The 26,842-nt window shown below is 38.7% G+C and overlaps 1 protein-coding gene across 1 annotated transcript; it reads right to left on the bottom strand.

The window, feature by feature from the left end:
• On the bottom strand, positions 1–21,512 carry ccdc142 (coiled-coil domain containing 142). The gene is made up of 14 exons (XM_077201643.1): positions 21,188–21,512; positions 21,039–21,067; positions 20,881–20,937; positions 14,034–14,092; positions 13,816–13,879; positions 11,559–12,995; positions 10,437–10,523; positions 9,633–9,776; positions 8,025–8,188; positions 6,257–6,376; positions 5,017–5,131; positions 4,091–4,268; positions 2,990–3,201; positions 1–1,188 (listed from the first exon to the last, which is right to left on the bottom strand). Exons 3-14 carry the CDS (start codon positions 20,930–20,932, stop codon positions 947–949), a joined length of 2,874 nt encoding a protein of 957 aa, XP_077057758.1. The 5' UTR covers positions 20,933–20,937; positions 21,039–21,067; positions 21,188–21,512; the 3' UTR covers positions 1–946.
• Positions 21,513–26,842: the final 5,330 nt, after the last annotated feature.

Here is a 26,842-nt window from a genome sequence, read left to right as displayed (position 1 = left end):
TAAACCATAAACATTTTATTTTTTACATTCCATAGAAAATAATAAACCGATCAACTGACAATTTATTACAGTTGATAAAAAACATTTGCTGTCATTATCCTTATAATAAATGATGTATATCATGGATTTAGTATGCATTATTTGTAGGGGTGTAACAATATATTGTGTCAATATATCGTATTACAAAAATATGTATGGTGGATATTTCACCCTAAATTAAAATTAATGTCCGTGAAAAAATTCAAGTTTTTAGAGTTGTAGTGTCAGTACTACATTAAACTACTATATATAACGTTGAATATAATGTATAATAATGCAATGGGGAATATTTGTGGGTTCTGATAATGCCAGATGTCTGATGCTACCAGTAAAAAGTGGCATACATTATTTTAAATATATGTGCAACTTCATATACGCACGCATGCTCGTCTAAAATAATTGTATATTTTCATCTTCAGAATCATGAATATTGTTATTCTGGTGTCTCTATTGTCCTGTGACTAAGCCCAAGACTATTCATTTACACACACTGTGTAATATTAAATTTAGCATTTTATTCAAGTTTATTTTTTCTTAATCTTTTATCATATGTCTTGTAGTATCGCAATAATATCGTATCGTGAGTTCAGTATTGTGATATGCATCGAATATGACATGAGGGAATCGTTACACCCCTAATAATTGGAGTAAAAAACTAATTAAATATCACAATAATAACATTACTCAGCATTTACGTACTTTGGCAATAGACTTTTGGAAATGAATATATGTAAAATATGTAACTATTTTCACAGTTTATTCAGAAAGGCATCAACAGTGACAGTGTTAATCTGATGATAAACAGATTTTCACAGAAAATACGAGTGTTACACATGTGAATTGAGTCCAGGATTCGCTCACTTCCTCAGAGTGTTTGTCAGTTAGCCCGTCTGATGTGAATGACAGGCTAGGACTCAGATCTGCTGAAGCACTGCAGGCCCGGGAGCTTCCAGCGGGAGCCGGTGTGTATCCGCAGGTCCAGCCACTCCTGCTGGGCCGAGGCCAGGTAGGACTCGCAGGCCTCGGGCGGGGGGGGCAGTGAGCTCTCGGCCCGGGTCAGGGCCTGGTGCCACGCCGCCTGCACATCCATGCTCTCCAGATTATGTAGACCTCCGGCTGCCTGATCCATCACCTGAGCGCTGTTCGGGCCTGAGGGACACGGCACACGGGGTTAAAGGGACACGCAACCCAAAAATGAGCATTACCCCATGATTTACTCACCCTCAAGCCATCCTCAGTGTATATGACATTCTTCTTTCAGAGTTATATTTTAAAATGTCCTGAATGTATATAGAATGTTAAAATTGTCACTTTTTTTTTTTTTTTATATTTCCATTTTATTAACCTTACATATAATACAAAACCCAAACAAAGTGTAAAAAACATAAAACGTACAGTATACAATGATTATTTGATATTGAAAAAAGATATATATATACCGAGTATGTATCACACATTCAACATGAAACAAATAAGAACAATAATTAAAAAAGAAAAAAAGAAAAAAAAAAGGGGGTTTTCTTTTGGGATAGATTACCATGAGGGTAGAGAAGGAAGGCTATGTGTGTGTGTGTGTGTGTGTGTGTGCGCGATAGAATGGGATTAATACCATGCGTGTAAGTTTGTGTGTGATTGAGTGTTTTGTATTTGAATGTTGAAATCAGCAGTATTGGTATAGTATGAATGATTGTAATTGAAGTAATGTGTCCTGGTTATAAGAGGGGATTGGTCGGGTTGGGTCAAGCTCAACGACTCTTTCCTCTGGCTGCTCCAGTCCTCACCGAGGCAGAGGAGTATATTAATCCTAGGAGATAGAGGAGAGAGGGGCATCGGACACGGGGGGGGGGCACACAGTGCCAGAACCCCTCACCACTACTGCCCTCCTCTGGCCCCGCCGTCAACTGCTGTTCTACTGACGGGCCAGCTCATCTCCCCAACCCAATATCCCTGTGTTATGTCTTCTAGGGTGTAAATTAAGTCTAAATGCATTAAAAGAGGTGTGGCGCAAGGGGTAGAACTTATTCAGAACCACCTCAAGCATCACACAATTCCCTACCTATTAATTGATTGTGTGATTAAATGTATGATATGAGATGCATTAAAAAGAAGTGGGGGGCAACAGTCCCGAACCTCTTCAGGCCCTCCACACAGCACACCTTAATTCTAAAATAGGAATGTGAATGTTGGCCATCTAACACGAGGAGCATTAAAAAGTGAGGTGTACAGAGTAGAGCCGGCCCCAGCAGTTGCAGTGGAGGAGGTCGTCCGTGGAGGCGCGGTGAAAGGGGAGGCATGTTCTCCCTCAGGGGAAACACCCTGTCACTTTTTGAGGGTGAACAAATACGCTCGTTTGTGTGTGTCGCTTTAAATGCAAATGAGCTGCTGCTCCCAGCACAGAGGCCGGAGCCTCAAGAGCTTGTGTGTGCGTGCGTGTGTGCGTGCGTGTGTGAGCAGCTCCGATTACCTCACACAGACACACTAAATAATTTCTAAAACGTTTAGCCTTTAATGTTCCAACCGGAATCGGACAAAGATGGAGGGACTCAAGAAGAAGTGACAACATGTAGAGCAACAGGACGTTTCTGAATAGTTAGTTGATTTATGTTCCTGATGTGGAGTTAACTATCTTCTTGTCATTGATTAGCATAGTCTGTCATGATAATCTATAAATCGTGTTCTGGGGGCGGGGTTTATGTAAATGTTAGGGTTAGTGATGTCACTAATCCGGGAGGAATGTGGTGTAGTCTCTACCAGCCATTTGTTGTAATCCTTAAAAAGTGATTTCTGTAAAAGAAAAAATCTCCCTTTGCTTTGAACTTTGAGTGTCGAAACTTTGCAGATGTTGTTTATGCTGAAACAGCAACATTACACACAAACTAAAGTTATAAAAGTGAAAACATGATCAAGCACTGTTTAATTGTGTGGTGAAAGCTGGTTGTGTGAGACTCACAGCAGTGTCTGAAGGGCTCCCAGCTGCGGGAGGGCAGGTAGGGTTTGGCCACGGGCTGCTGAAGCAGACACACGATCGCACTGTCCACCTGATGAAACACACGCAGAGACAGCAGCTTCTGGAGCAGCTCCTCCGAGAGACGGTACTCCGAGGAGCGCACGAGGTCTCGGATCGAGTCGAAGTCCTGCTTCAGCTGCAGCGCCCCCTGGATGCTGTGCAGGATCAGATCACGAAAACACACAGTGAAGACCTTTACTCCACCACACACACACACGCAGACACACACACACACACACACACTCACACTCACACTCACACTCACACTCACACTCACACTCACACTCACACTCACACTCACACACACACACACACTCACACACACACACACACACTCACACTCACACTCACACTCACACACACACACACACACACACACACTCACACTCACACTCACACTCACACTCACACACACACACACACTTACAGTCAAAAGTTTGGGATCGATAAGATTTTAAATGTTTTTAAAAGTCTCTTCTGCTCACCAAGGCTGCATTTAAATTCAAATTGATCAAAAGTGACAGTAAAAACATTTCAGATAAATTCATTTATTTTAGATAAATGCTGTTCTTTTGAACTTTTTATCCATCAGAGATTCCTGAAAAAAAACTGTTTTCAACATTAAAAATAATCATAAATGTTTCTTGAGCATCAAATCATTATGATTTCTGAAGGATCATGTGACACTGAAGACTGGAGTAATGATGCTGAAAATTCAGCTTTGATCACAGGAATAAATTACACTTTACTATATATTCACATAGAAAACAGATGTTTTACATTGGCATAACATTTCACCATATTATTGATTTTTCTGTATTTTTAATCAAATAAATGCAGCCTTAGTGAGCAGAACAGACTTCTTCTAAAAAAATGTAAAATCTTACCGATCCCAAAGGTTTAAACCGCAGTGTACATGTTAACTTATTCCAGCCCTAACCTCACAGTCTACTAATACTCTACTGTGAGTTAGCTGACATGTAGTTACTGTAGTTGGACCATGAAAATAAAGTGTATCCTGTTTTTGTCAGTGTGTACACCCACCTAAACTTGATCTTCTGTGTGAGTATGTGCTCCATCCAGGCCTCCATGAAGGCGGTCGTAGCCTCGGCGAGGGCAGGAACACGGGCTTCATCGGGGAGGGTCTGAATGCTCTCCATCACCGGCCCGATCACGCTCTGAGCCGCAGACGATGCGTACTCACTCGGGCTGCTGGGAAGCTCTGAAAACATCCAGCGTTTAGCGGTTCACAAGCACAGACACAACACACTGCAGACTAGCATGAGGGGCTTTCGCATCGGAGGAACCTTTTTTCCTAGTTCCTAGAACTGTTGGAGGAAGTTCCTAGTTTTGGGCGTGTTCACACCGCAGGAACTAGGAATGATTTTAGCTCTAAAAACTCCTTTAAGAGGAACCAATTTACTCCAGAGTCGGTCTAAACCAGCGCTATAGGAACTATCAGTGACGTCAGTGACCCTGATTGGCTGGACACGAGAAAAACCAGAACCCGCCATTTTTAAAAAAGCTGTGTAAACACACTCATTATAGACTATATATTTACTCCAGAAACTAACTCTACGAACATGGAAAACACTGATAGATGAGCCTCTTAATCTTTACACTGAGGAGAAAATCATGATGCTGTATTTCTGCTCAGCAACACTGGACATCAAACACACGGTATACGCTCATAACACATGTTATAATGTATAATACATTGTATGTTTTATCTAATAACGTATTAGAGAGTTAGACAGATCGCAAACTATGAACACAGAGAACGCCAGCGCCGTCAAAATAAGTCACAGCAAGAAAGGCGGCTCACGTCACCTCAGAGTTCCTGCTGGCGGCGCGAACACAACCAGGAAAACGCTCCTATGGGAACCATTAGTTCTCTGGGAACACCATCCTGGTGGCTAGATCCTATAACTAACTGGTGCGAAAGCCCGTACTCATTCATGCTTCTGTACCCGCTCTGTGACTGATCCTCCAGTGTTTTGCTGACGGCATGGTTTGCTGGAAGATCTCCACAGACATTTTCTTGCAGTCCATAGAAAAGGTCCTCAGGACGAGATCAGAGAAAGCCTGCAATACGAGACGGACTGAGCAAGTCAGAAAGCACAGATTTTTCTCATAAAGCATTTTGTTAAAATGCGTTTCTTATTTTATTGTTACCTTACAATGTTAATGTCAATATTTCTGCACCGGTATGGCTCAAAAGTGTGGGGTTGGTAAGATTTAATTCAAATTAAGATTGTTTTTCTTTAAAAAAAAAAAAGTCTCTTTTGCTCACCAAGGCTGAATTTATTTGAGCAAAAATACTGTAAAAACTGAAATATTATTACAATTTAAAATTTCTGATTTCTTTGTGAATATATAGTAAAGTGTAATTTATTCCTGTGATCAAAGCTGAATTTTCAGTAAAGCTCAAGTCTTCAGTGTCACATGATCCTTCAGAAATCAGTATAATATGATGATTTGATGCTCAAAAAGAAAACAGTTGTGGAAACCGTGATGGATTTATTTTTCAGGATTCTTTGATGAATAGAAAGATCAAAAGAACAGCATTTATTTTAGATAATATTTTAGGCTATAATATAATGTTTATTTTGAATGCATCCTTGTAGTTTCTGTCAAAGAAAACTCTTACTGACTCTTACTCACTTTTGAACGATAATGTACTTAATCTTCATTATTACTATTTTTCTAAATTTTGGAATAATTGTAAAGTCTACAAAAATTATGAAATAACACAAATGTAAGTAGTGACCAAAAAATACAGTATTGAGTGAGGACGACACTCTTTTTAGCTGCTTTTCATGTAGGGAGATTTTGATCAAACAATTAGGAGATCAGATCATTGAGTCCAGTACTGAGTGTTGAAACCTTTGACCAGTGATGTCAGTTTAAATTAAATGATCAAACCGGATCAGTAGAAGCCATTTTAGAACTATTAAAGTCTCAACATTAGCTTGTGAATAACTTGAAGAAGATATTTTGAGAAAAGATGGTGACCAAACAATTATGGTGACCATTTACTTTCTTCGTATGGAATTCCAATCTTCAAAATATCTTCTTGTATGACTTTCTTTCCTCTTTGGAACATAAAAGTTAGGAAAGATGTGAGGGTGAGTAAATGAGGACAGAATTGCCATTTTTTGGGTGAACTATGCCATTTACAATGTTCTGCAGAACTGTGTGACTCCTCACCTGTAGGTGTGTGAGAGCCTGAGAGAGTGAAGCTGTTTGCTGAACTATCAGCCGCTGATCTGAGTCTCTGCTGACGGCTTCAGTGAGCTGGACCAGGCTCTCCACCGAGTCCTTCAGATCCTTACCACAAACACAAACACAGGCTACATTAGGATATTTTAATCATTCCCAATCTAAATCATCATTTCTCCACGATCTGCCTTCGAAGAGGGATCGTAGTATCGTGACCAAACACACATTCACATTCAGTAACGCAGCGGCAGAGTTACGCTCACGTTACATTGCAGTTCTTCACCATCAGGAAAGTTTATTATTTGCATGCATTTTAAAGCCTTGCACTTTTTATTCACACACTGTTCTGACTTAAGCTTTCTGAGCGCAGACACTCAAAGTGTCCGCACACTTCATCACGTCTTATTGCACTATAACTGTCAAATACACACAAGGTTTACAATAAACACAGTCATTTATATCTTAAAGGGTTACTTTGCCCATATATGAAGTTCCTGTCATTAATTACTCATGTCATGTTGTTCTAAACCAGTAAAACCTAGGCTGCAACGTCATTGCAACTTTCAAGGCCCAGGAAGGTAGTAAACATTGTTAAAATAGTCCAAGTGACTCCAGTGGTTCAATCTTAATGTTATGAAGCCATGAGAATACTTTTTGTGTGCAAAAAAACAAAAAACAAAAAAAAAAAAGACTTTATTCTACAATTTCTTCTCTTCTGTCTCAGATCTCCTACGCTATTCGCGTAATAAACACAGTGCAGCGCTTCCGGGTCCTCGCCAGAATACCGCCTCACCATTGGCCGACGCTGGTCACGTGATCATCTCGACATGCACGTGATGCTGACGCAGGAGCAGCCAATAGTGAGCAGCCGTTCTGGAATCAGGAAGTGCTGCACTGTTTACACTACGCCAACAGCGTAAGAGAATGACGTGGAAGAGAAGAGATTGTTGAATAAAGTTGTTATTTTGGGGGGATTTGCACACAAAAAGTATTCTCGTCGATTCATAAAACCACTGTAGTCAAATAGACTTTTTTTTTTTACTCTTTTTTTTATTTTTAGGTTTTTACAACAACAATTTTCACAATTTTCCACCACATTTGGATGGTACCCAAAATCCTATACATCACATACAATCAACAACTGAATACAAAAAACAAACAAACAATTACATCCACAATAGTATCAGAAAAAAAAAAGGGGGGAGAAAAACATAAATTGGGAAGCAACACAATAAATGACTAAATAATTCAAAACATTACAGTAATACAGCCCTTCCCGCAATTCAACAAACAATACAGTTGTATATTTAACACTCAGCTGGCAAACACATGGACTATTTTAACAATGTCTTTACTACCTTTCTGGGCCTTGAAAGTTGCAATGATGTTGCTGCATTTTTGTGGTTTAGAAACTTAATTTGTGTTCTGAAGATGAACGAAGGTCTTACGGGTTTGGAACGACATGAGGATGAGTAATTAATGACAGAAACTAAGTGAATGCAAACAGTTCGGATGCGTGTCAGAATATTAGATCTGTGCATTCGCTCTTAAAGTGACAGCAGCCTAATAAACCTGCTGCCGTCTGTCATTAATGTTAATCAAACAACAAAAGAGAAAGAGAAATCACTATTAGATGTGATATAGTTTCACTATACTATGTGTCTATTTAATTCACCCCCCTATGTTAGATTAAAATATATATCCTTTATGCAAAAGATGGATATAAATGCATGGTGGAGGTGAGTGTTTAATTTACCTTGAGATCTCCTTGTGTGACCAGCAGGAACTTGCTAAGGGACCAGGAGGCCAGAAACTGGTAGGCTTTACTCATGACCCAGAGAGTGGAGGCCTGGACTGTGACGACTGACCTACACAACAGCCCCAGATGAGTCTCCCGAAGACTCCTGCATCCACGCTCACCTGGGGAAACACAGCAGTGCCAACGGGATGAGCTCAGGGATCTCATGCACCTTGATCAGTGGACAAACTAGGGATAGAAAAAATACTGGTACTTCGTTACAGAAGCAATATTAAAATCATAATATATAAAAATATCTGAAATTATTTTCACAATACACAATTTTGCTATTTATTTTATTTTATAATTTCATTATTTCATATTATGTATCTGTATTATTATTCTTTATTAGTATTCATAATCAGTTGTATCATCTTATGAAGTTTAAAATGCATGAGTAGACTATAGATTGCATGGACACACGTGTTTAAGGAGCATATTTTAGACACAAGGAGGGGAGCTGGGAGAGTTTGTTTAGAGGTTTGTGTGCAATGCCATGTTCACTGAGCAGAGATGATCCAATGATGATGATACATTAAATGTGTACATGTTAAAGGAATGTTTCAACTGATGCAAATGTACCACAAATGTATACACTAAAGAAATAGTTTCTTAATGTGGATAGTGGATTATACCATGTGTAAGCATGAGGTATACATTACATTTTTCAAACATAAGCAACATGTTTTGCTACCTTACAAGGAAGTTGATCTCACTGTCCCACCTCAGAGAAACATAAAGGCATGATGGGGTGAGAGGAAGGAGAAACATGAAGAAACCATTTACAGCTATCATGATGGGATGAGAGGATAGAGAAATGGGGAATAGAGAAATCTGGAACGAAGACCTCCTCTCATATAGACTTATTCTAATATACCTGTGTTTCTCTGTCTGACACATGATACATGATAAATATAAATCTCTTGGCAAAAGTAACTGGTGTAGATTCTGTGATTCAACAATAACGGGGGGGGGGGGGGGGGTGCATGACACTACCATTCAAAAGTTTGACATATGTAAGATTTATTTAACAAATTAATATTATCATTGAGCAATGGGGCATTAAATTGATCAAAAGTGTCAGTAAAGACATTTATAATGCTACAAAAGATTTCAAATAAAGGCTGTTCTTTAAAACTTTATATTTATCAAAGAATCCTGAAAAATAAATGTATCAGTTTCCTCAAAAAAATGAAGCAGCACAACCGTTTTCAACACTGATGATAATCATAAATGTTTCTTGAGCATCAAATCATCATATTATAGTGATTTCTGAAGGATCATGTGACACTGAAGACTGGAGTAATGATGCTGAAAATTCAGCTTTGATCACAGAAATAAATTACACTTTACTATATATTCACATAGAAAACAGCTGATTTACATTGTAATAATATTTCACTGTTTTTACTGCCCTTTTGATCAAGTAAATGTAGCATTGGTGAGCAGAAAAAAACTTCAAATACATTAAAAAATCTCAAAGTATTGAACGGTAGTGTAGCATCATGACAACCCTAGTCTAGACACTGATCAGCCTGAAGATGACAGGAGTGTGTGTGAAGTTACCGGGCAGGAGCTTCAGGACGGTGTGTAGAGGAGGGAAGAGCTGGAGGATCAGATCCATAGTGGCCGTTCTCACGGCACATCTCTCACGCTTTACTGCAGGAACACACTTCTCTTTCAGTCCCGAGCCCAGCGACAAACACATCACTGCAACACAATCACACAACAACAACACTTTCAGCTCCCAAGACTCATCTGATGGCTCATAATGTAATAATAAACACTAGGGGTGTAACAATTTATTGTGTCAAAATATATCGCAATACAAAAATGCGTCAATGTGTATCTTGGATAGTGACAATATGTATTGTATATAGTTCATCCAAAATAAAAATTACTGTGTGAGAAAAAAATTCAACTTTACAGAGTTTTAGTGTCAGTACTACATGAAACTACTATTATAAAGTTGAATATAATGTATAATAATGCAATGGGGAATATTTGTGGGTTCTGATAATGCCAAATGTCTTATGTTACCAGTAAAAAATGGCCGATATTATTTTAAATATATCTAGTCAGTGAAAGAGATATTCATCTAAAATAACTCTGTATTTTCAGCTTCAGAATCAGGAATATTGTTATTCTATTGTCCTGTGCTTTGGGTTTCCAGCACCAAGACCAAGACTATTCATTTACACACACAATGTAACACCAAATTTAGCATTTTAATCAACAGTGAATGTTTTGTTAACCTTTTATCATACGTCTTGGAGTATCGAAATAATATCGTATCATGAGTTCAGTATCGTGATATGTATCGAATCGTGACATGAGGGAATCGTTACACCTCTAATAAACTCTACTCACTTTCATCCCACCGTGTGAAGGCGGCAGTAGACAAAACATGAGAGCAGAAATTGCTCAAACTTTCTTTACATTCTTCTGGAACACGGTCTAGAAAGACACAAAAGGAATGGAAAAAGATGTAAAACAAACCTTGAGAACAACTTTGATTTCAGAATAACAAAAAAGTCAAAACCTCAATGCAGGAAGGAGAACTTGAGCACAATATACAATATCAGTCGCTATATTAGCATCAGTTAAAACTTTCTATGGCAGGTCTCCAAAATCTTATAACAGTTGTGCATATTTTCCGCTGTATATTAAAATATTTGGGGTCAGTATGATTAAAAAAAAAAAAAAATTATTACTTTTATTTAGCAAGGATGCATCAAATTGATCAAAAGTGACAGTAAAGACATTGTAACAAATATGGTATAATAATAAATGCTGTTCTTTTGAACTTTATATCCATCAAAGAATCCTGGGGGGAAATGTGGTTTTCACAAAAATATTTTGTTTTCAACAGTTACATTTAAAATACATTAAATAGAAAACATCTATTTCAAAATTGTAATTATATACCATAATATTGCTGTTTTACTGTATGTTGATCAAATGAAAGCAATATTGGTGAGCAGAAGAGTTCTTTCAAAAACATTAAAAGCTCTTACAAACCCCAAACTTTTTAACGGTAGTGCACAATGTAGTTTTTGCAAAAATATACTTAATCTTTTTCTTTTGATTTTGAGGTAACACTTTATTTTACAGTGTCCTTGTAACATATGTTACCTGTACTTACCATAGTAATAACAGTAAATTGTGAATGTAACATATGTAACAAAGGACACTGTAAAATAAAGTGTAACCGATTTTGATGTGAAATATGACCCAGACATTTCTTTGCAAAAGATTCAAGATATTTCATATCTTCTCAAAACACATTACACACATTTGATACTTTTGTTCACTTTAAGGTTAGGGTAGGATTAGGATTTGGTTGAGGTTTAATTGCAATTGCAAAGTTGTAATTATGCATAATTTACTGTTATTGCAATGGTTTTTGATGTGAAATATGACCCAGCCATTTCTTTTAAAATTCAACCATTAGCATTACATACACATTTGATACTTCAACCCCATCAGTACCTTCCATGCACGAATGCCTGAGCCACAAGACCAAAAGCATCAGCGCTTCATCGTTCCACTGGTTCAGGCTTCCCAGAGCGCTGTTGCACGACTGATAATGAAAGTGTCGTGCGACTGCTTCCCCAAACTCCCTCCACAGCAGGTGTTTATAGTGAGAGAAGAGCTTCATCTGCCCCAGATCCACACTAGTCGTCCTGCAGGGCATTCTGGGTCGGTTCAGATGCCTCTCCTCTCCTTCACTGGCCCGGCGACAAATCACCATAGAGTCCTCCAGATCCAACGCAGGTCTCCTGGGAATATGCGGAGCTAAGAGATTCGTGGAAGTCACTAGGACTTGAAAGAGAGTATCGAGACACTCTCGGTCTCGAGAGATAAAGGATGCGAAGGGAAGATTCGAGGACCAGAGGCTGTGAACGGGTTTTCGGGACTTCTCGTCAACAGCAGTTTCGACATGTATGTTTATCGCGGGTGATGACACAAATCGAGGGTTGTTTGCGATATGCATGAGGTTACTCTGCTGGGAAGACCATGTGTAGAGTTGCTCGGCGGCTTTCTTCGCTTGACTCCGGGCCAGAATCATCATTAGCCGCTCGACGGGGAAAGATCTGGCGTTTCGAAGCCAGTCTGAGCCGAAGTCGAGCCCTGAGCTCCTCTTGTCCTGAAGGATCTGGTTGAAGAGCTCGACGGCACACACCAGGTCCACTAAAGCGTCTCGAGGCACGCGATCCGGCTGGGCTTCGGCTAGGGCGCGGAGAGCCGTGTGAATGCATTGCTCCATTAACCACACCGCCTGTGAGCCTAACAGATTAAGCGTTCGCCGCATTGACGCGAGCGTTTCGACTCGGATGAAAAGCACACGCCGGAGACTGCGATCAGTTCGAGCTTTAGTCCTGAGAAGATCCAAATGGTTTACGTGAACCTGCATTTCCAGACATAAAGCTTTAAGGCTGAGACTCCATGTGGAGTTCGGTTGCCCTCTGTCGGCTAACAGGAGACGAGTCCTTTCTAAAACCGAGCCTAGTTGAGTTACAAAACAAGAGGCTAGGTGTGTTCGCCGGGCGTATTCGCTGAGGAACATCAGCTGGGATCTCTGCTCCATCAGGTGCTGAAGCTGGCAGTAATGCTGGGTGAACGCTGAAGCCTGAGAGTGATGGTGAAACTCCTCAGGGGACGAGGAGAAAGAGAGGTTTGTGACGCAGCCGAAGGGACGGGCTCCTGACACCGGGTCGTGGAGCGTGAGGCACTGAGAGCCGAGGCTCTGTAACGCCTGACCCAAACGCTGGACACTCCTGGAGGAACCGCTCTCGCTCTCCGAGTCCCAGCTGCCGTCTCTGCTCTTCTGCCCCATGAGCCACTTCAGGCTGGGGTTTAAACGGGTGCGAAACAGAGCCTCTGCCCTCTGGAGGGATTTAGTGAACGGACCCTGGTACCAGGAAGCTGGGAGGAAACAGAAAGGCACAATAAGTAAGTAATTAGATACGAGAGGCTGTGCTGTATCGTGAATAAGTCACGGCTGAAGGCCGTTGTTAGGCACGACGCTAAGCGGAGTATTGTATTACCACACAATACAAATATTAAAGCTAAAAAAAATCAATGCAACTTTTATGAGGTAAAATAACTATAAGCATTCCTTCCGCTGAAAAAAAATAGTCCCTGACCGTGAACAGCAACAGAAGAACATTATTTCACCATTAGATGGCGGCAAAGACTGTCTTTATGAGTGAGTCTGTCAGTAGAGAAGACTAACTTTTACTTCACTAGCAAAATTAACTTTACTAACTTTTCTGGGCCGGCAGAATTAAATTGCCTAGAAGCCTATGAAGGAGTGAGCCAGCTCTCAGATCTCATCAAAAAAATATTAAATTGTGTTCTGAAGATGAACGCAAGTCTTACGGGTTTGGAGCAACATGAGGGTGAGTGATTACTGGCAGAATTTACATTTTTGGGTGAACTTTCCCTTTAAGATCACAGTCTTGTACCTTTGCATTTTTGTCTGATTTTCAAATACTTTTTTGCTTTCAAATCAAAATTTGTAATGTTATGCTTCTCCTCGTAGCTGGTAGGTTTGGTTTGTGGCTTATAAAACTTTAACAAAGACTTTTTTTTAAATCCCTATTGGAGAAATGAATGGGACTAATGCACTCTATTAATTGAGTAATAAATGAATCACGACCTCTGCATTCAAATGATATTTATTTCTGTAATCTATTTCTATTTCCTGAATGTGCAAGAAGGCTTACCATCTCACGACACTTACCATCAAATTTGTCATTTGATATGTATTCCTCAGGAAGTATCTCTGAAAGGTCACTTGGCCTGCTCTGTAAAAACACACAAAGATATGATTATCAAAAACATGTCATAACACATGAGTGAGGACGCCTTGTCTGCTGGTTTATAACTCGAGAGATTTATGCTGTGAATGATGTCAGTAACACACAGGTGTGTTGGAGAGTATGAGGCGTTGGGTCTTACCTGTCCATGATCCGAACGCTGGTTTTCAGGACTGTCAGCAGCAGAACTGTCCGTTTTGTCTGTTTGGGATCAGGAAAGGCAGAATACAACCAAATGTTGAGACTTCAATGGCACTGATTGGCTTCTACTGATCTGGTTTGATCATTTAACATAAACTGACATCACTGGTCAGCGGTTTCAACACTCAGTACTCGACTGAATGATCAGGGCTGCGTTTTCCCGATAATGTTGTCTCTTAGCACGCTACGATGACTCTAAAGGTGCACTATTTGTAGGCGTGTTCCCCGAACCATACCTTAGGAAGCGGATTAAGATATGCCTTCTTACGTGTGACGATACCCGGTGCCATCCGTGCCGATGCTGCTGAAATTGTTGATTTCGATGGATCGAGAATCAATTAGGCCTCGTTTACACTGTCATTGATATGTGAGCCAATTCCGCTTTTTTGCTCATATGTGACCCTGGACCACAAAACCAGTCACAAGTCGCACGGGTATATTTGTGGCAATAGCCAACAATACATTGTATGGGTCAAAATTATTGATTTTTCTTTTATGCCAAAAATCATTAGGATATTACATAAAAATCATGTTCCATGAAGAAATTTTGTAAAGTTCCTACCGTAAATATATAAAACATATTTTTGTGAGTGAATGCAGGACAATCGCGAACATAAATGCACAACTTTAAAGTTTTTGATTTTTTTGCACCGACAGATTCCAGATTTTCAAATAGTTGTATCTCGACCAAACATTGTCCTATCCTAACAAACTATACATCAATGTAAAGCTTATTTATTCAGCTTTCATGTGATGTATAAATCTCAATTTAAAAATTGAACCATGTGACTGGTTTTGTGGTCCACCACTGATAAAGTTCCCTTGGCCTTTGGGATTGAAATATTTTACTTATGCACGCTGTATTGGAAGAACATTTATTTATTTACGATACATTATAAATTCACAAAGAAAATTGGTGTCCTTAAAGGTTGGAATTTTCCTCATTTTTTTAATTAAGGCATTAAGATCAATTTCCAAAAGATTATTTTTATTCCTCTTTTTAGGCAACTTTAGCATGGGTGTCTAAACTTATGCATAGCACTGTAATTAAAAATCTAACAACAATCAGTGTAATGCCAATTTTATTCTTTGCATGAAAACACTTGAATTAGCCTAATTGAACACTGTCTGTGTGTATTAAAACTTAGAGAAAAATTACAGAATTATATCCGTATAGACGGTCAACAGTGATAAGGTAAAGCTAAGAGTGGTCCAGATCCGAACGCATGACTTACAGAAAGTGTACTTAACTAAGAACGATTCTGGAAACACGTATTAGCGATAAGGTTCAGCTTAAGGTGTAACTTAAGAACGACGTAGCGTTAAGAAGGTTTCGGGAAACCCAGTCCTGAACTTTTAATCTGTTGATCAGAATCTCCCTACACGAAAAGCAGCAAAAAAAAAAAAAAAAAAAAATTCATTGTGTCCTTCTCATTCAATACTGTATTTATTGGTCACTACTTCCATGTGCTCTTTCATAATGTTTTGAAAACATCAAATCATCGTATTACAATGATTTCTGAAGGATCATGTGACACTGAAGACTGGAGTAATGATGCTGAAAATTCAGCTTTGATCACAGGAATAATTACTATATATTCATGTTGAAAACCGCTATTTTAAAATGGTAATAAATTGTAGTTTTACTGTATTTTTGATCAAATAAATGCAGCTTTGGTGAGCTTAACCCTTAAAACTGTATCAACATCAATGATCATGTTGATCCATTTATCATGTTGATACTAAATGATCGACATGATCCAAACTTTACAGAACAACTTTCACAAGCCTTCTGTCATCTAGCTGATACTTTTTAGCATGTAAAGGGTCTTTAAGTATAACTTCAAAAATGTTTATTTGTTCATCTCTCAATCCTCTTTGTATTGCATTGCATTATATGTTTTAAAACTACAGAGCTTTGATCATGGGCCAGTTGTTCAGAGGTAAGCTGATCGGATTTTGGTTATCGGATTGGATCAAATCTTGAAAATGGGTTGTTCAAAAGGGAAATAAGGAATCTGAGAATCAGATTAGATGAGGGAATCCAATCCTAGTTTTAATTTGGATCAAACCTTCAGTTTGTGTTGTTCAAAACTTGTCAGTGGGATTTGGATAACTTTGATCCAAAAAAACAGGATTATCCTGATCCCAACTGTAGGATTTCAAGGTGGATTTCAGGAAGAAAATGTAGTAAAACTTTAAAATTGGTCAAATAATACATTTGTATCATTTAGTGTATATACTTTTATTTATATTTTGCACTTGACTTGTGTAACCGTTGTAAAAGTGATAAAGTAGACATAGGCTAACAATTAAGCTATTCAGTATAGTAAAGTAAAAATAAAATAAAAATGATCTTGTCCCGATGAAATAATCCCCCAAACAGTTCACGACACAGTTTGTGATGATGAGGTCAGCATCGCCCACAAGTTGATTGTTGATGCTGCGCCTCCCCTTTCGGTTGATGTACTCCCAATCCCTCTCATGAGGTGCTTGGATATGCACATGAGTGCAGTCAATAACCCCAATAGTATTGGGCATGTTCTCCAAAAACTTGTGCTTGGTCTGGGCAATTCGGACATCCTTTGGAAGTGAAACAAACTGATTGACCAGGCTGGCCAATGCAATTGACACAGCTTTCACTACATCACTCACAGTTGATTTGTCCACTCCCATACATATCACCAACAACTTGGTAGAAAGTCCCAGATGCATAGAAGCGCAGACCAATGAGGACCTGTTATTCTTCAGACAGACTGTGACTCCTTCAGGTTCTCCGTTGAAGTTTTGGCCTGACAAGGTCTGCAATGTACTTAATATCAGCATTCCCAAAGCGAAAGCGAGCATACAGTTCTCCAGTGGTGTATTGCTCCAGTGGTTGTGCACGCTCAACATACACTCTTTGACGGTATCCTCTTCCACCAACACGGTGGTAGCGATGGACAACACCTGCCATGTAAGTGCCTCTCTCTAAGTCCTCTGAGAAAGGCTGAATATAAGATGGCTGTCAAATACCCACACACCAATTGGCTGACGTGCTGTGGCTTGTGCTCAATTAAATCAATCATGCCCAAGGCCTATAAATACTATGTTCACTACAACAGAAGCGGCGAAACCATGGACTCAAAAGGACCTAATTTCACTGTTGCAGAAATCCATGCACTGCTGGAGGGTGTTAAGTGCCATTATGCCTCAATAGTAGGAAGCTCTGTTGCGGGTGAAATGGTGACTAACAAAAGGAAGAAAGACATTCGGGTTGAAATCACCCAGAATGTGAATGGAATGGGGTCTAGCCAGAAGAGACCTTGGAGCAAGTGAAATTTACATGGAAGTATCTGAGGGCAAGAGCAACAAAGGACCTTGCTGAAGCAAAAAACACCCAAACAGGCAACAAACCCTTTAAGAAAGGTGAATACACAGATGTGGTTCTGGACTTTATGGGAGGTGAGAACTCTAAAGCTCTGCATGGGATTCAAGGTGTTGTAGGGGATGGTGAGCCTACGATTGTAGAGGAAAGTGAGCCAGTTCCTCCTAATGCAGAGGAAACATTCATTCTGGATCTCAGCCCTATTATTGAAGAACAACCTGGATCCTCACTGGTAGAGCCAGCAGTCACAGGAGCTCAGAAAAGAGGCTTGAAGCGTCCTTTGTCGAATAAAAATGATGATTTCTATGAATCACTTCTTAAACGAGAAACTGAAAGAGCAGAAGCACAGATATTCCTGGCAGAGGAACAAATCAAGCTGACCAAACTACAGCAAACCAAAGCGAAACTTCAGATCCACCTCCTAAAAGCGGGGCTTGAAAATGCTGGTCTCTCCTCCTCAGATGAAGAAGAACCCTGAACAATCTTTATTTCGTTAACTATTGGATATTTAGCCATTTTTTAAAGACGTTTTCAAAATGTGCACAATGTATTTGTTAATGTATGTTTGTTGTTTATTTTGTTGTGGTTCAGATGTGGGTCATAAAATAAATTATGATTAGAAGTGGATGTTTATGTTATTTTTGTGTTTTATCTCAAAATAAGAAACACTTACAGTGACCCCATGTTGGCTCTTCTACCTGTTCTTTACATAGCTGTTAGCCCACATTGTGATATGTTGTCCCATTTAGAGCACTGGTAATCCAGATTTGGTAATCTTGAAAACTGTGTATCTGGATCAGGGTGATCCAGTCCAATGTTGCTTTGAAAAACCGGCATAAAAGTAAGACGGATTACCTGATCCTGGATAGGAAAAAATGGGATTTCCAAATCCGGATAATTTTGATCCAGATTAAATGTTTTGAACAACTGGCCCAAAATTAAGCATTTCAATATCATCTTCCTAAGACATATTATAGGCAGATACAGAGTGACGACTGATACTTAGGCCCCGTTCACACTGCAGGCAAAAGTGGCCCAAATCTGATTTTTTTGGGGTCAAGTGACCAGGTCAGACTTCTTCAGAGGTAGTGTGAACAGTCAAATCTAGCCCAGATCTGATTTTTTCAAATCAGATTTAGACCACATACATATGTGGTCCTGAATCAGACCCAGATCAGATTTTTTTCAATGCGGCCGCAGTGTGAACAATCAAGGCGGATTTGATGCGACTTTTACGTCAATCTACGTCGACATTTGTCACCATTATGCGCCGGCGAAGCCCTAGACACAACAGACACAGACAGTAGCCTAACATTAAAAACTTGACTAGATATGGAGAACAGCGATGAAGCGAGTCAATGAGAGTGAGGTGTTATATCTAAGTAGTATATGGGGAGATACTTCAATTCAAGCTAGAAGGACCTACCGTAACCGCTCCGTTTTTGAAAAAATTGCACACGAAATGGAAGAACGGGGACACAGGAGAACAGCGTCTCAGTGAAACTATTCACGTCATATTCCCACCACTCCTGGCTTCGTCTACGCATCCACACAGATCTCTGTAGTGAATTTGCAACTATAAACCCGCAAAAGTTTCCATTACACAAACATTATGAAATAAATGCGAATATGCTTACTTCCTCCATAACCTCCCGAACTTTAGTGCAACCGAGTGCTGCGTCTGATGTCATTGTTATTGTTCTTTTGCGCATGCCGGTTAGTTTGAAACCTCTAACAGTTCACACTGCAATCAGATATAGGTCACATTTTAAAAGGTAATGTGAACAGCCAATCAAAAAATCGGATCTGAGCAAAAAATCAGAATTGAGCATTAAGACTTGCGGTGTGAACGGGGCCTTATATGCATTTTAAGATCTCAATGATTTCCATAACAAGCATCAGAATTTCATCTTACTTTTTGTCCATTAAAAAAAAAAGCATCTTCTGCACAATTGCATATTTTTGCCCAGTTGAGCCTCTAAATAAAATTGAGCTGTTTTTTCCTCCCTTTTCTCACTATATCAGACTAATGAGCCATACAGGCATTTTGTGTCAAATGTGATCATCAGGCTTTTGAGGAAGGTTTATTTGTTCATCTCTCAATCATCACTGTATTGCATTGAATTATATGTTTTAAAACCCGCTTTGATCATTTAAATATTATCTTACTATGACATTACTGGCATATTGTTATTTATATGCATTTTATGTAAGGGTCATTCCGTGTCAAATCAACAAAATTTCAGAAACTTCCCCATCTCAAATTTTTGGTAGAAAGACAAACATAAATAGACATGAAAGCCAACATATTAAAAGTCACAGATGTATATTTACTGAGTTATGCATTATTTTGTAGAGAGGGTTCAAAATGACCATTTTAACCTGAGATTTGGAGTCAATTTACAGGGGTGTAAAAATTATTTTAGAAGGATGACTGCATCATTTTTTAATTTTTACACAGAGATTGTATATCTATTAGTAAAATATGTTGACTTTCAATCTTTCAATCAGACTTTCAATCAATCTTTGTTGAAGTATATGCCAACAGTGACAGATAAAAAATGGAAAAAAGCACTTCTTGGGTTTTTTCCCTCAAGTTTGGATACATGTAACTCAAGAAAAATGAAAGATATCTTAATATCCTTTTAGATTCTGGTTTTATCAAACTTTTCTTTTGGTATCTTCATTTTAAAGGCCCTATATGCTTCAATCCCAGAGATATGGAGATCTTAATGCGGCTCAGTGAGTAAATTGGTAAATCTGACACATTTTCAGTGGTCAAAAACCAAATGTGGGTCACTTTGCATACAGCTAAAACTTATTGCATTTATAGAAGAATATCTAAAGAACAAATAATGTTGAAACTAAATCTGTGGTGTTTTTCTATCAACTCATTTGCATAAAACATTCCTGTCCGAGTCCTATAAATATTCCTTTTCTAAAGTTGTCATGCTTGTAACTCTAAAAGTATTCAAGATATCCTTCTAGATTATCATTCTTAATCAACTTTACTTTTAAAATCTTCATTTTAAAGGTCCTATATAGTTCATTCCCATCCGAATTTAATTTTTTTGTCCATATCAAGAACCGCATCTGCACTAAAATGCATGCTTTTTGCTCAGTTTGAGACTCTGAATAAAACTGACTTTATCATACTATACCATAAAAGCCTGCCTATTATTTCATATGTCAGACTTTTTTAAAAAACATTAAAAAATCTTGCCAACCCCAAACTTTTGAACGGTATTGTAGGTGACGTTTGACAGGTAGTTTATGCAACAGTCAAAAGTCAACATTAGCCAAAGAAAATTCAAGGTAATTTGGCAGGTTACAAGTACAACCTATAAATGTGGTATTAGCGAGACTGTGCCAGTCTCCTGTTTTAAAGACAATAAGAGAGATTAAAAGGTGAAGGTGGCACCTGTGTTTGTGTGAGTCTGTTCCTCCTGAGATCCTCCTGATGACTGAGCCATCTCTCCTGGACACACACACACACACACACACACACACACACAATAAACCACAGAAACAACGCAATCATTATAACAGTAACGTTAACTGTTACATCTGAGAGCTTACCTGTTCATCTCAACGGGCATCTCTCATCTCTAGTACGCGTAAATAAAGGGGGAATTATTAATATTTAGCAGAAGAATAATTCACTACACAGCATTGCTAAGTATAAATAACATTACACGAGAACAACACAACACTAGGTCGATACACACCTTTCACTGAACTCACAGGAAAGCTCCAGGTCGTGATTTATTCCAGTGTTTAGATTTAAAGTCCTCCATAATACACTGATGCTAACAGGCTAGCTGAAGTTAACTGGCCAGTACAACCCGCTAATAATAACAGTCACTAATCAGTGCACACGACAAACCTTCAGTTCAATTCCTATTATAGGAAGACGCCTATTTCGAGGGATATGTTGGTGGCAACAGGTTAGTTAATCCTCAGTTAAGCACATTTCCCGAATTTAGCATAGCATGAGGAGATCAGCCAATGAGAGGACAGGACGCTGAATCTGACTGTGTCTCATTACCTAGCGAGCTGCCTACTTAGACAGCAGCGTTTATGACACCCAAAATACATTACTGATGCCCAGAAGTGTTTTCTAAACTGCATCACTGAAGAGAAAGCGGGCTTCTATCAAAGTCATTTTATATATAAACTCTTTGGTTTCATGGGTTTTAAAAGTGTGGTTGAAGAGGTTACGTGTTCGTGGAAATGTGTATAGAGAAACAGTTCAAATTCCAATAAATTGGCACATTACAGCGATTCGAATTGTATCGAATCTTTTTAAGACTATTTCTTTCTTTCTTCTTTTGTATTAAATGCTTGGAAGAACAGTAACAACAACTGTCATCGATTCAAATGTGTCTTATGATGTGGTTGGGTTTTACAGCAAGTCCATCTTGAATCTTCGCTGAGAGATAAAGATCCCTAATCCTGTGTCTCCCTCTAGTAGACAACATTAATATGACAGCTTTCAGTTGAAAGTTTAGAATGTTTAGAATTGGTTTAGAATTCGCTATTTGCCTCTTGAACATCATCATTTATGAAACTAAAGCGTGTTTGCTCAGAATGACTTGTTGTTCTCAGATGTTTTTGAAGAGTTTGGACTTTGTGCACACAAGAATATCCATAGACTAATAGTCACATGGGTCATCATACATGACAAATATAAAAACTGTATCTCCTAAACTAGTTTAATAGATCGAGATTCTATTGATGACTTTTTTTGACAGCATAGAACGGACGTGCGCAATATATGGTCTGACTCTGACAAATGGAGTTTGTGTAGTTTTTTTTAACGGTGGATACATTTTTTAGATTATCGTAAAAAATATTTAAAAATTAGTTTTAATCTTTTTCGAGACTTCCGAATTATGTTTTTTTTTTGTAGCAATATTGGCGGAATTTTACCTTGTGTAAACATTCTAAATCATTACATCTTAAAGACCTTTTCTAAACGTCTATTTGACATCTGACAGGAAACGTCCTATAGACGCATTGCAGATGAGCAAACACTAGAGGTAAACACGCACATCAAATAGACCTCTCCGTGATGTACGTGTGTTATATCTGGGACTTGACAGCAGCATAGCTTTTGGTTTGGATGAATTTTAATTGTGACAATTCAATTCACAAGTGCTAGTGTTTTTTTTTTTTCTTCTATAAATGGGTTCCCTATTAAAGAGAAGCTTGTTGCTGTTTATTCCAGACTCAAACTTTTTGTGAACACACAGATGCTAAATACTGTCATAAAAATGGAGGATTGAGGTACAATTGTTTGTTTGTTTAGAGAGAGCATTTATACTTAACCTAACAATTGATGCTTATTAATCTAATTTGTTTCTGTGTTCGACTCCCTGGTGTCGTGGTTTACTTCCTGAAGGATGCTTTAGGTAAGCAAATTAAAACGACACACCACTACCTGAAACCTTTCCTTTCTTACTATTTTTTAGCATATTAGGGCTGCAATGGTACATGAATCTGTCTGAAACAAATGGATATGGGGTGTTCAATACGGAACATGAACTTATTACAAATCTTAGCATTTGTTTAACACATATTAGGGCTGAACAATTAATTGCACTGCGATAATATCGCAATATGATAAACAACCCTCTACACACCTTGGCAATAGAATCGCAGTTGGCTAGTAAATTTTGTTTAGTTTACTCGCCAGACATATACATATAGGTCTATACAGTGGTGGGCCGTCAGGGTCAGCAAGACCTTCTCTGCTGGCCTAAACACTATCAGAATCCCTGACTTACACTTTAATATATTTTTTCCATGAAAGAGTATTAAATTATTCCCAATAGTCCATTCTCTTAATTTCATAGCTTTTCTCTTGGTTGCACTGCTTCCAGTAGTGTATGTTTATGTTAGAGCGTGTATCCAATCATATTTCAGCCATCGTGTTGTCAGGGTCAAATAAATCTGCCTTGAGGCCTTCAGAATCAATAGTGCGGGCGCCTGAATGGCAATGGCAATGAAACTGTTGCTTTAACCAATCACATAATCAGTCAGATTTAATCAGCCAATCAGATTTTGATTCGACTGCACCGGGTCCATCTAGCAGGCGTACAATAACATTGGCATTTTCACGTCCTTTGATTGGATGTTCAGGGCGCATACTGGTAGTTAGAGCTAGCCAACTCATTTTAATGTCGGGGTATGCCGCCAGCATGTCCACAATCATGGCATATGAATGTTCTTCTTAAAAGTAATGTTTAATGTGTTCATTTTCGCATTTAGCAAAACAAAGTTGATCACAAATTTCTTACTTCCTGTAAAGCTTGATTGACAGGTGTCTTGTCTAATCAGCAATAAGTTTGCCATTCTCAAAATGTACCTACCTTTTCCGTTTTTTATGAATTGTCATTGTGTTTTCTGAATTGTCGTTGTGTTTTCTGAATTGTTATTTTGTTTTTATAATTGTGATTTGTTTTGCACCTCTCGGCCACCATACTTTTCCCAACTGGTGCAACATAAAAACAGCAATTTCACAACAATTATAGAGAGTCTGTGTGCTGCTACACTATTAAAAGTTATTAATTCAGGTTGGACACCACTGAAGGCCTATGTGTGAAATGCATGGTCCGCCACTGGGTCTATATATAAATATAATTCCACCAATGTACACAATGCTTATAATCAAGCATGATTTAATGATCAAACTTTAGTAATTAGAACTAACATTTGGTATAACCATGTATGAATGCGTATTTGTAATATTATAGTAATATGTAATTAAGGGCTCCCTATGTAGTTTACAGCAAAGATATATTTTATCTTTAAGAAAATTTTTATTATAATAGAATTTAATTAAACACAGAGAGTCACATAGTTAAATAAAAAAAGAAGCAATTTTGTGTTTAGTTTTCCCCCAAATCCCCGCTGTACTGAACCCGTACCGAGCCGTGTCTTCCCAATATCCATTATTAAAGAAGCATTTACATTCAAATAAATATTAAGTAAAAGGTTACATTTTTTTATTTTCTTCTTATTTAGTTGTACTTAATTTTAAACTTTTAGTTTTAATGTTGAATGCTCAGTTCAGTATCAATTATAACTGTAGCATTACATAAGAGACTGTTTACATTAAAAACATTAACAAATAAACTCAAATCGTTTTTAATGTATTAATGAGGAATTAAAGAGGAAAATACCCCTAGAGTCTGCGAGAGCAGGGGCGGAAGATGACTCAATGGTGGACAACATGGTTTGAAGATTCATCAAGGGAAAATGAAATGCTTGAGGGAGAAGGGACAAGGGCCTCGCATTGATCAGTACTTCTTACGGAGTCAGTCAAGTCAGTCGAATGAAATCCAGCGATAGGAAGCAAACCACAGTTCGCAGGATATCAGCACCCCTGTCATAGAGGAGAGGAGGGTTTGCACAGTTAGTGATGAATACATAGATACTTCTGAACCCGGTCAGACTAACCAGCATAAGAGAGAAAAGAACCTCAACGGGCATAGGCCTGGAGTTAGATGGCCAAGAGCTAGTGAGAAAACTGCGTGGGACACGGTAAACACAGATCTATGCTTTGCATTGGAAAGATTAACTGGTACAGTTGAAAAGAAGCTGGATAAATTTGGGGACATCATTTACGCATATGGAAGTGAGAGGTTTGGTGTGGAAAAAAGGAAGGAAAAAGTACAAACTACTCCTGGATTGTCTAGACGGCAGCAGAAAATTGAAGGGTTAGTTAGAGAAAGGAGACAGCTGAAGAAGCAATGGAAAAGAGAGGAACAAAGTCACAAGGAGGGACTCTATCTCTTACAAAGAGCCATAAAAGATAAGCTTGTAACTAGGGCTGGGCGATATATCGAATATACTCGATATATCGCGGCTTGTAGTCCATGCGATGTAGAAAATTACTATATCCTGAAACTCGCGGACATTTTTTTTTTCCTTTGTTTTTTCCCCCTCTTGTCCTGTCCAGCATCAAAGCGCAAGCATAATGATTACCTTCAGGGTTTTTCCTGCATAGACAATTATGAGGCGGCCGCCTCCGTCAAATTTCGTGCCGCCTCCGCCTCTCGACAAAACTCGGAAAGACAGTCTCATATACACTTTTTCCACCGTGACAGTTCTGTCGCGATTCCCGCTTGTGTCCATTCTCGGTACTGATCCACTTGTCCGTGCAACACTTCAGTCGCGCCGCACTCCGCTTTATTCCTATGGGTGACGTCACGCGACTTTAACGCGCCCGCAAAGCATCCCGGGAAGGCGGTGCTTCATTTGGAAAAATGCTGCGCGTCAAAAAGCTGGCCGATGCCCATCTTTATGCAAATGAATCCGTCAAACGCGACGCGTCTATCAAATAGAAGTAGTCTCTCGAAGGGCCTTTGTTCTAGACTGGCCGCTGGGTCAAAACCACGCCCATAGCGGTAAACTTGAGGAACGCCCATCAACTTACAAATGTGGAGAGGTGTGCGCCACGCTTCAGTCGTGTCACACAAGTGAATCAGTACCGTAACCGTGTAGTTTGCCGATAGTGCTGCACGGATCATAATCCGCGGGTCGAGCAGGCCGAGTAATAAAAACATTCCATTCAATCGAGGGTGGATGACAGCTAAATGAGTGTAATAAAGACACGGAACTCCCATCATGTTACCTAATGTACGGACGGTAACTAAGTTGCGCTGTTGAGTCTCGCGCAGTTATTTATAACATTAATTATAGTTAAGAAACAATATATAGGCTACACACGACCAGAGTGTTGTTTTCCTGAATGCCATCACGATTGAAACCGAGATATTAATTTCATAACAGTTCAATAAACAAATAGTTAAAATTAAGTTACTTTCATTTTTAGACTGTTTTTGTTCTGTTTTAGCAGCGAAAACAGTTCCAAACAACAGAACCATATCGCGTCTCACAGCAACACTAATCCATGATTCATTACTGAATCATTCAATCGCTTGAGTCAAAGATTCAATTGCCCATTATTAAACCGCCTCATTCTGAATCAATCAGCCGTTTGAACGAATCGTTTACATTAATGACTCAATGACTCGCTCATTAAGACGGCCGCCTGCCGCCTCCTACTGGCGGTTTAGTTTCAAAGTATCATTCTTTTCAACATTCCTTATTTGTATATTCAAAAAATATTCAAAACAATCTTATAATCTCATTTAAAACAGTTATAATTTTTCAATGTAAATTATTTAATTTGATTGGTAACAGCCTGTCTTATTATTTTAATTGAATGTATTGATAAAATGTAAGAATTTGAAATGAAATTTAGAGCATACATTAAATAAATATGGGGGAAAATGCCCTTTATAAAGGTACAAAAAATTGTTCTGATAAGAGTTTTTTCAAAAATGAAACATTGACAATAAGTTTAAAGGGAG

Source organism: Siphateles boraxobius, unplaced genomic scaffold (genome assembly GCF_051911475.1).
Source record: "Siphateles boraxobius isolate OS27281-9 unplaced genomic scaffold, OSU_SipBor_1 117, whole genome shotgun sequence".
NCBI classification, from domain to species: Eukaryota; Metazoa; Chordata; class Actinopteri; order Cypriniformes; family Leuciscidae; genus Siphateles; species Siphateles boraxobius.
This window is presented reverse-complemented; position numbering and strand designations above follow the sequence as displayed.

Bases quoted from the DNA above. Each gene is read 5' to 3' on its own strand.
- ccdc142 (XM_077201643.1), bottom strand. From the start codon at position 20,932: ATGGCTCAGTCATCAGGAGGATCTCAGGAGGAACAGACTCACACAAAC. The intron at 8,189-9,632 runs GTAACTTCACAC...GTGTTTCCCCAG, and splicing joins CGTCCTGAAGCTCCTGCCCG to GTGAGCGTGGATGCAGGAGT. The intron at 1,189-2,989 runs GTGAGTCTCACA...CGTGTCCCTCAG, and splicing joins GGAGCCCTTCAGACACTGCT to GCCCGAACAGCGCTCAGGTG.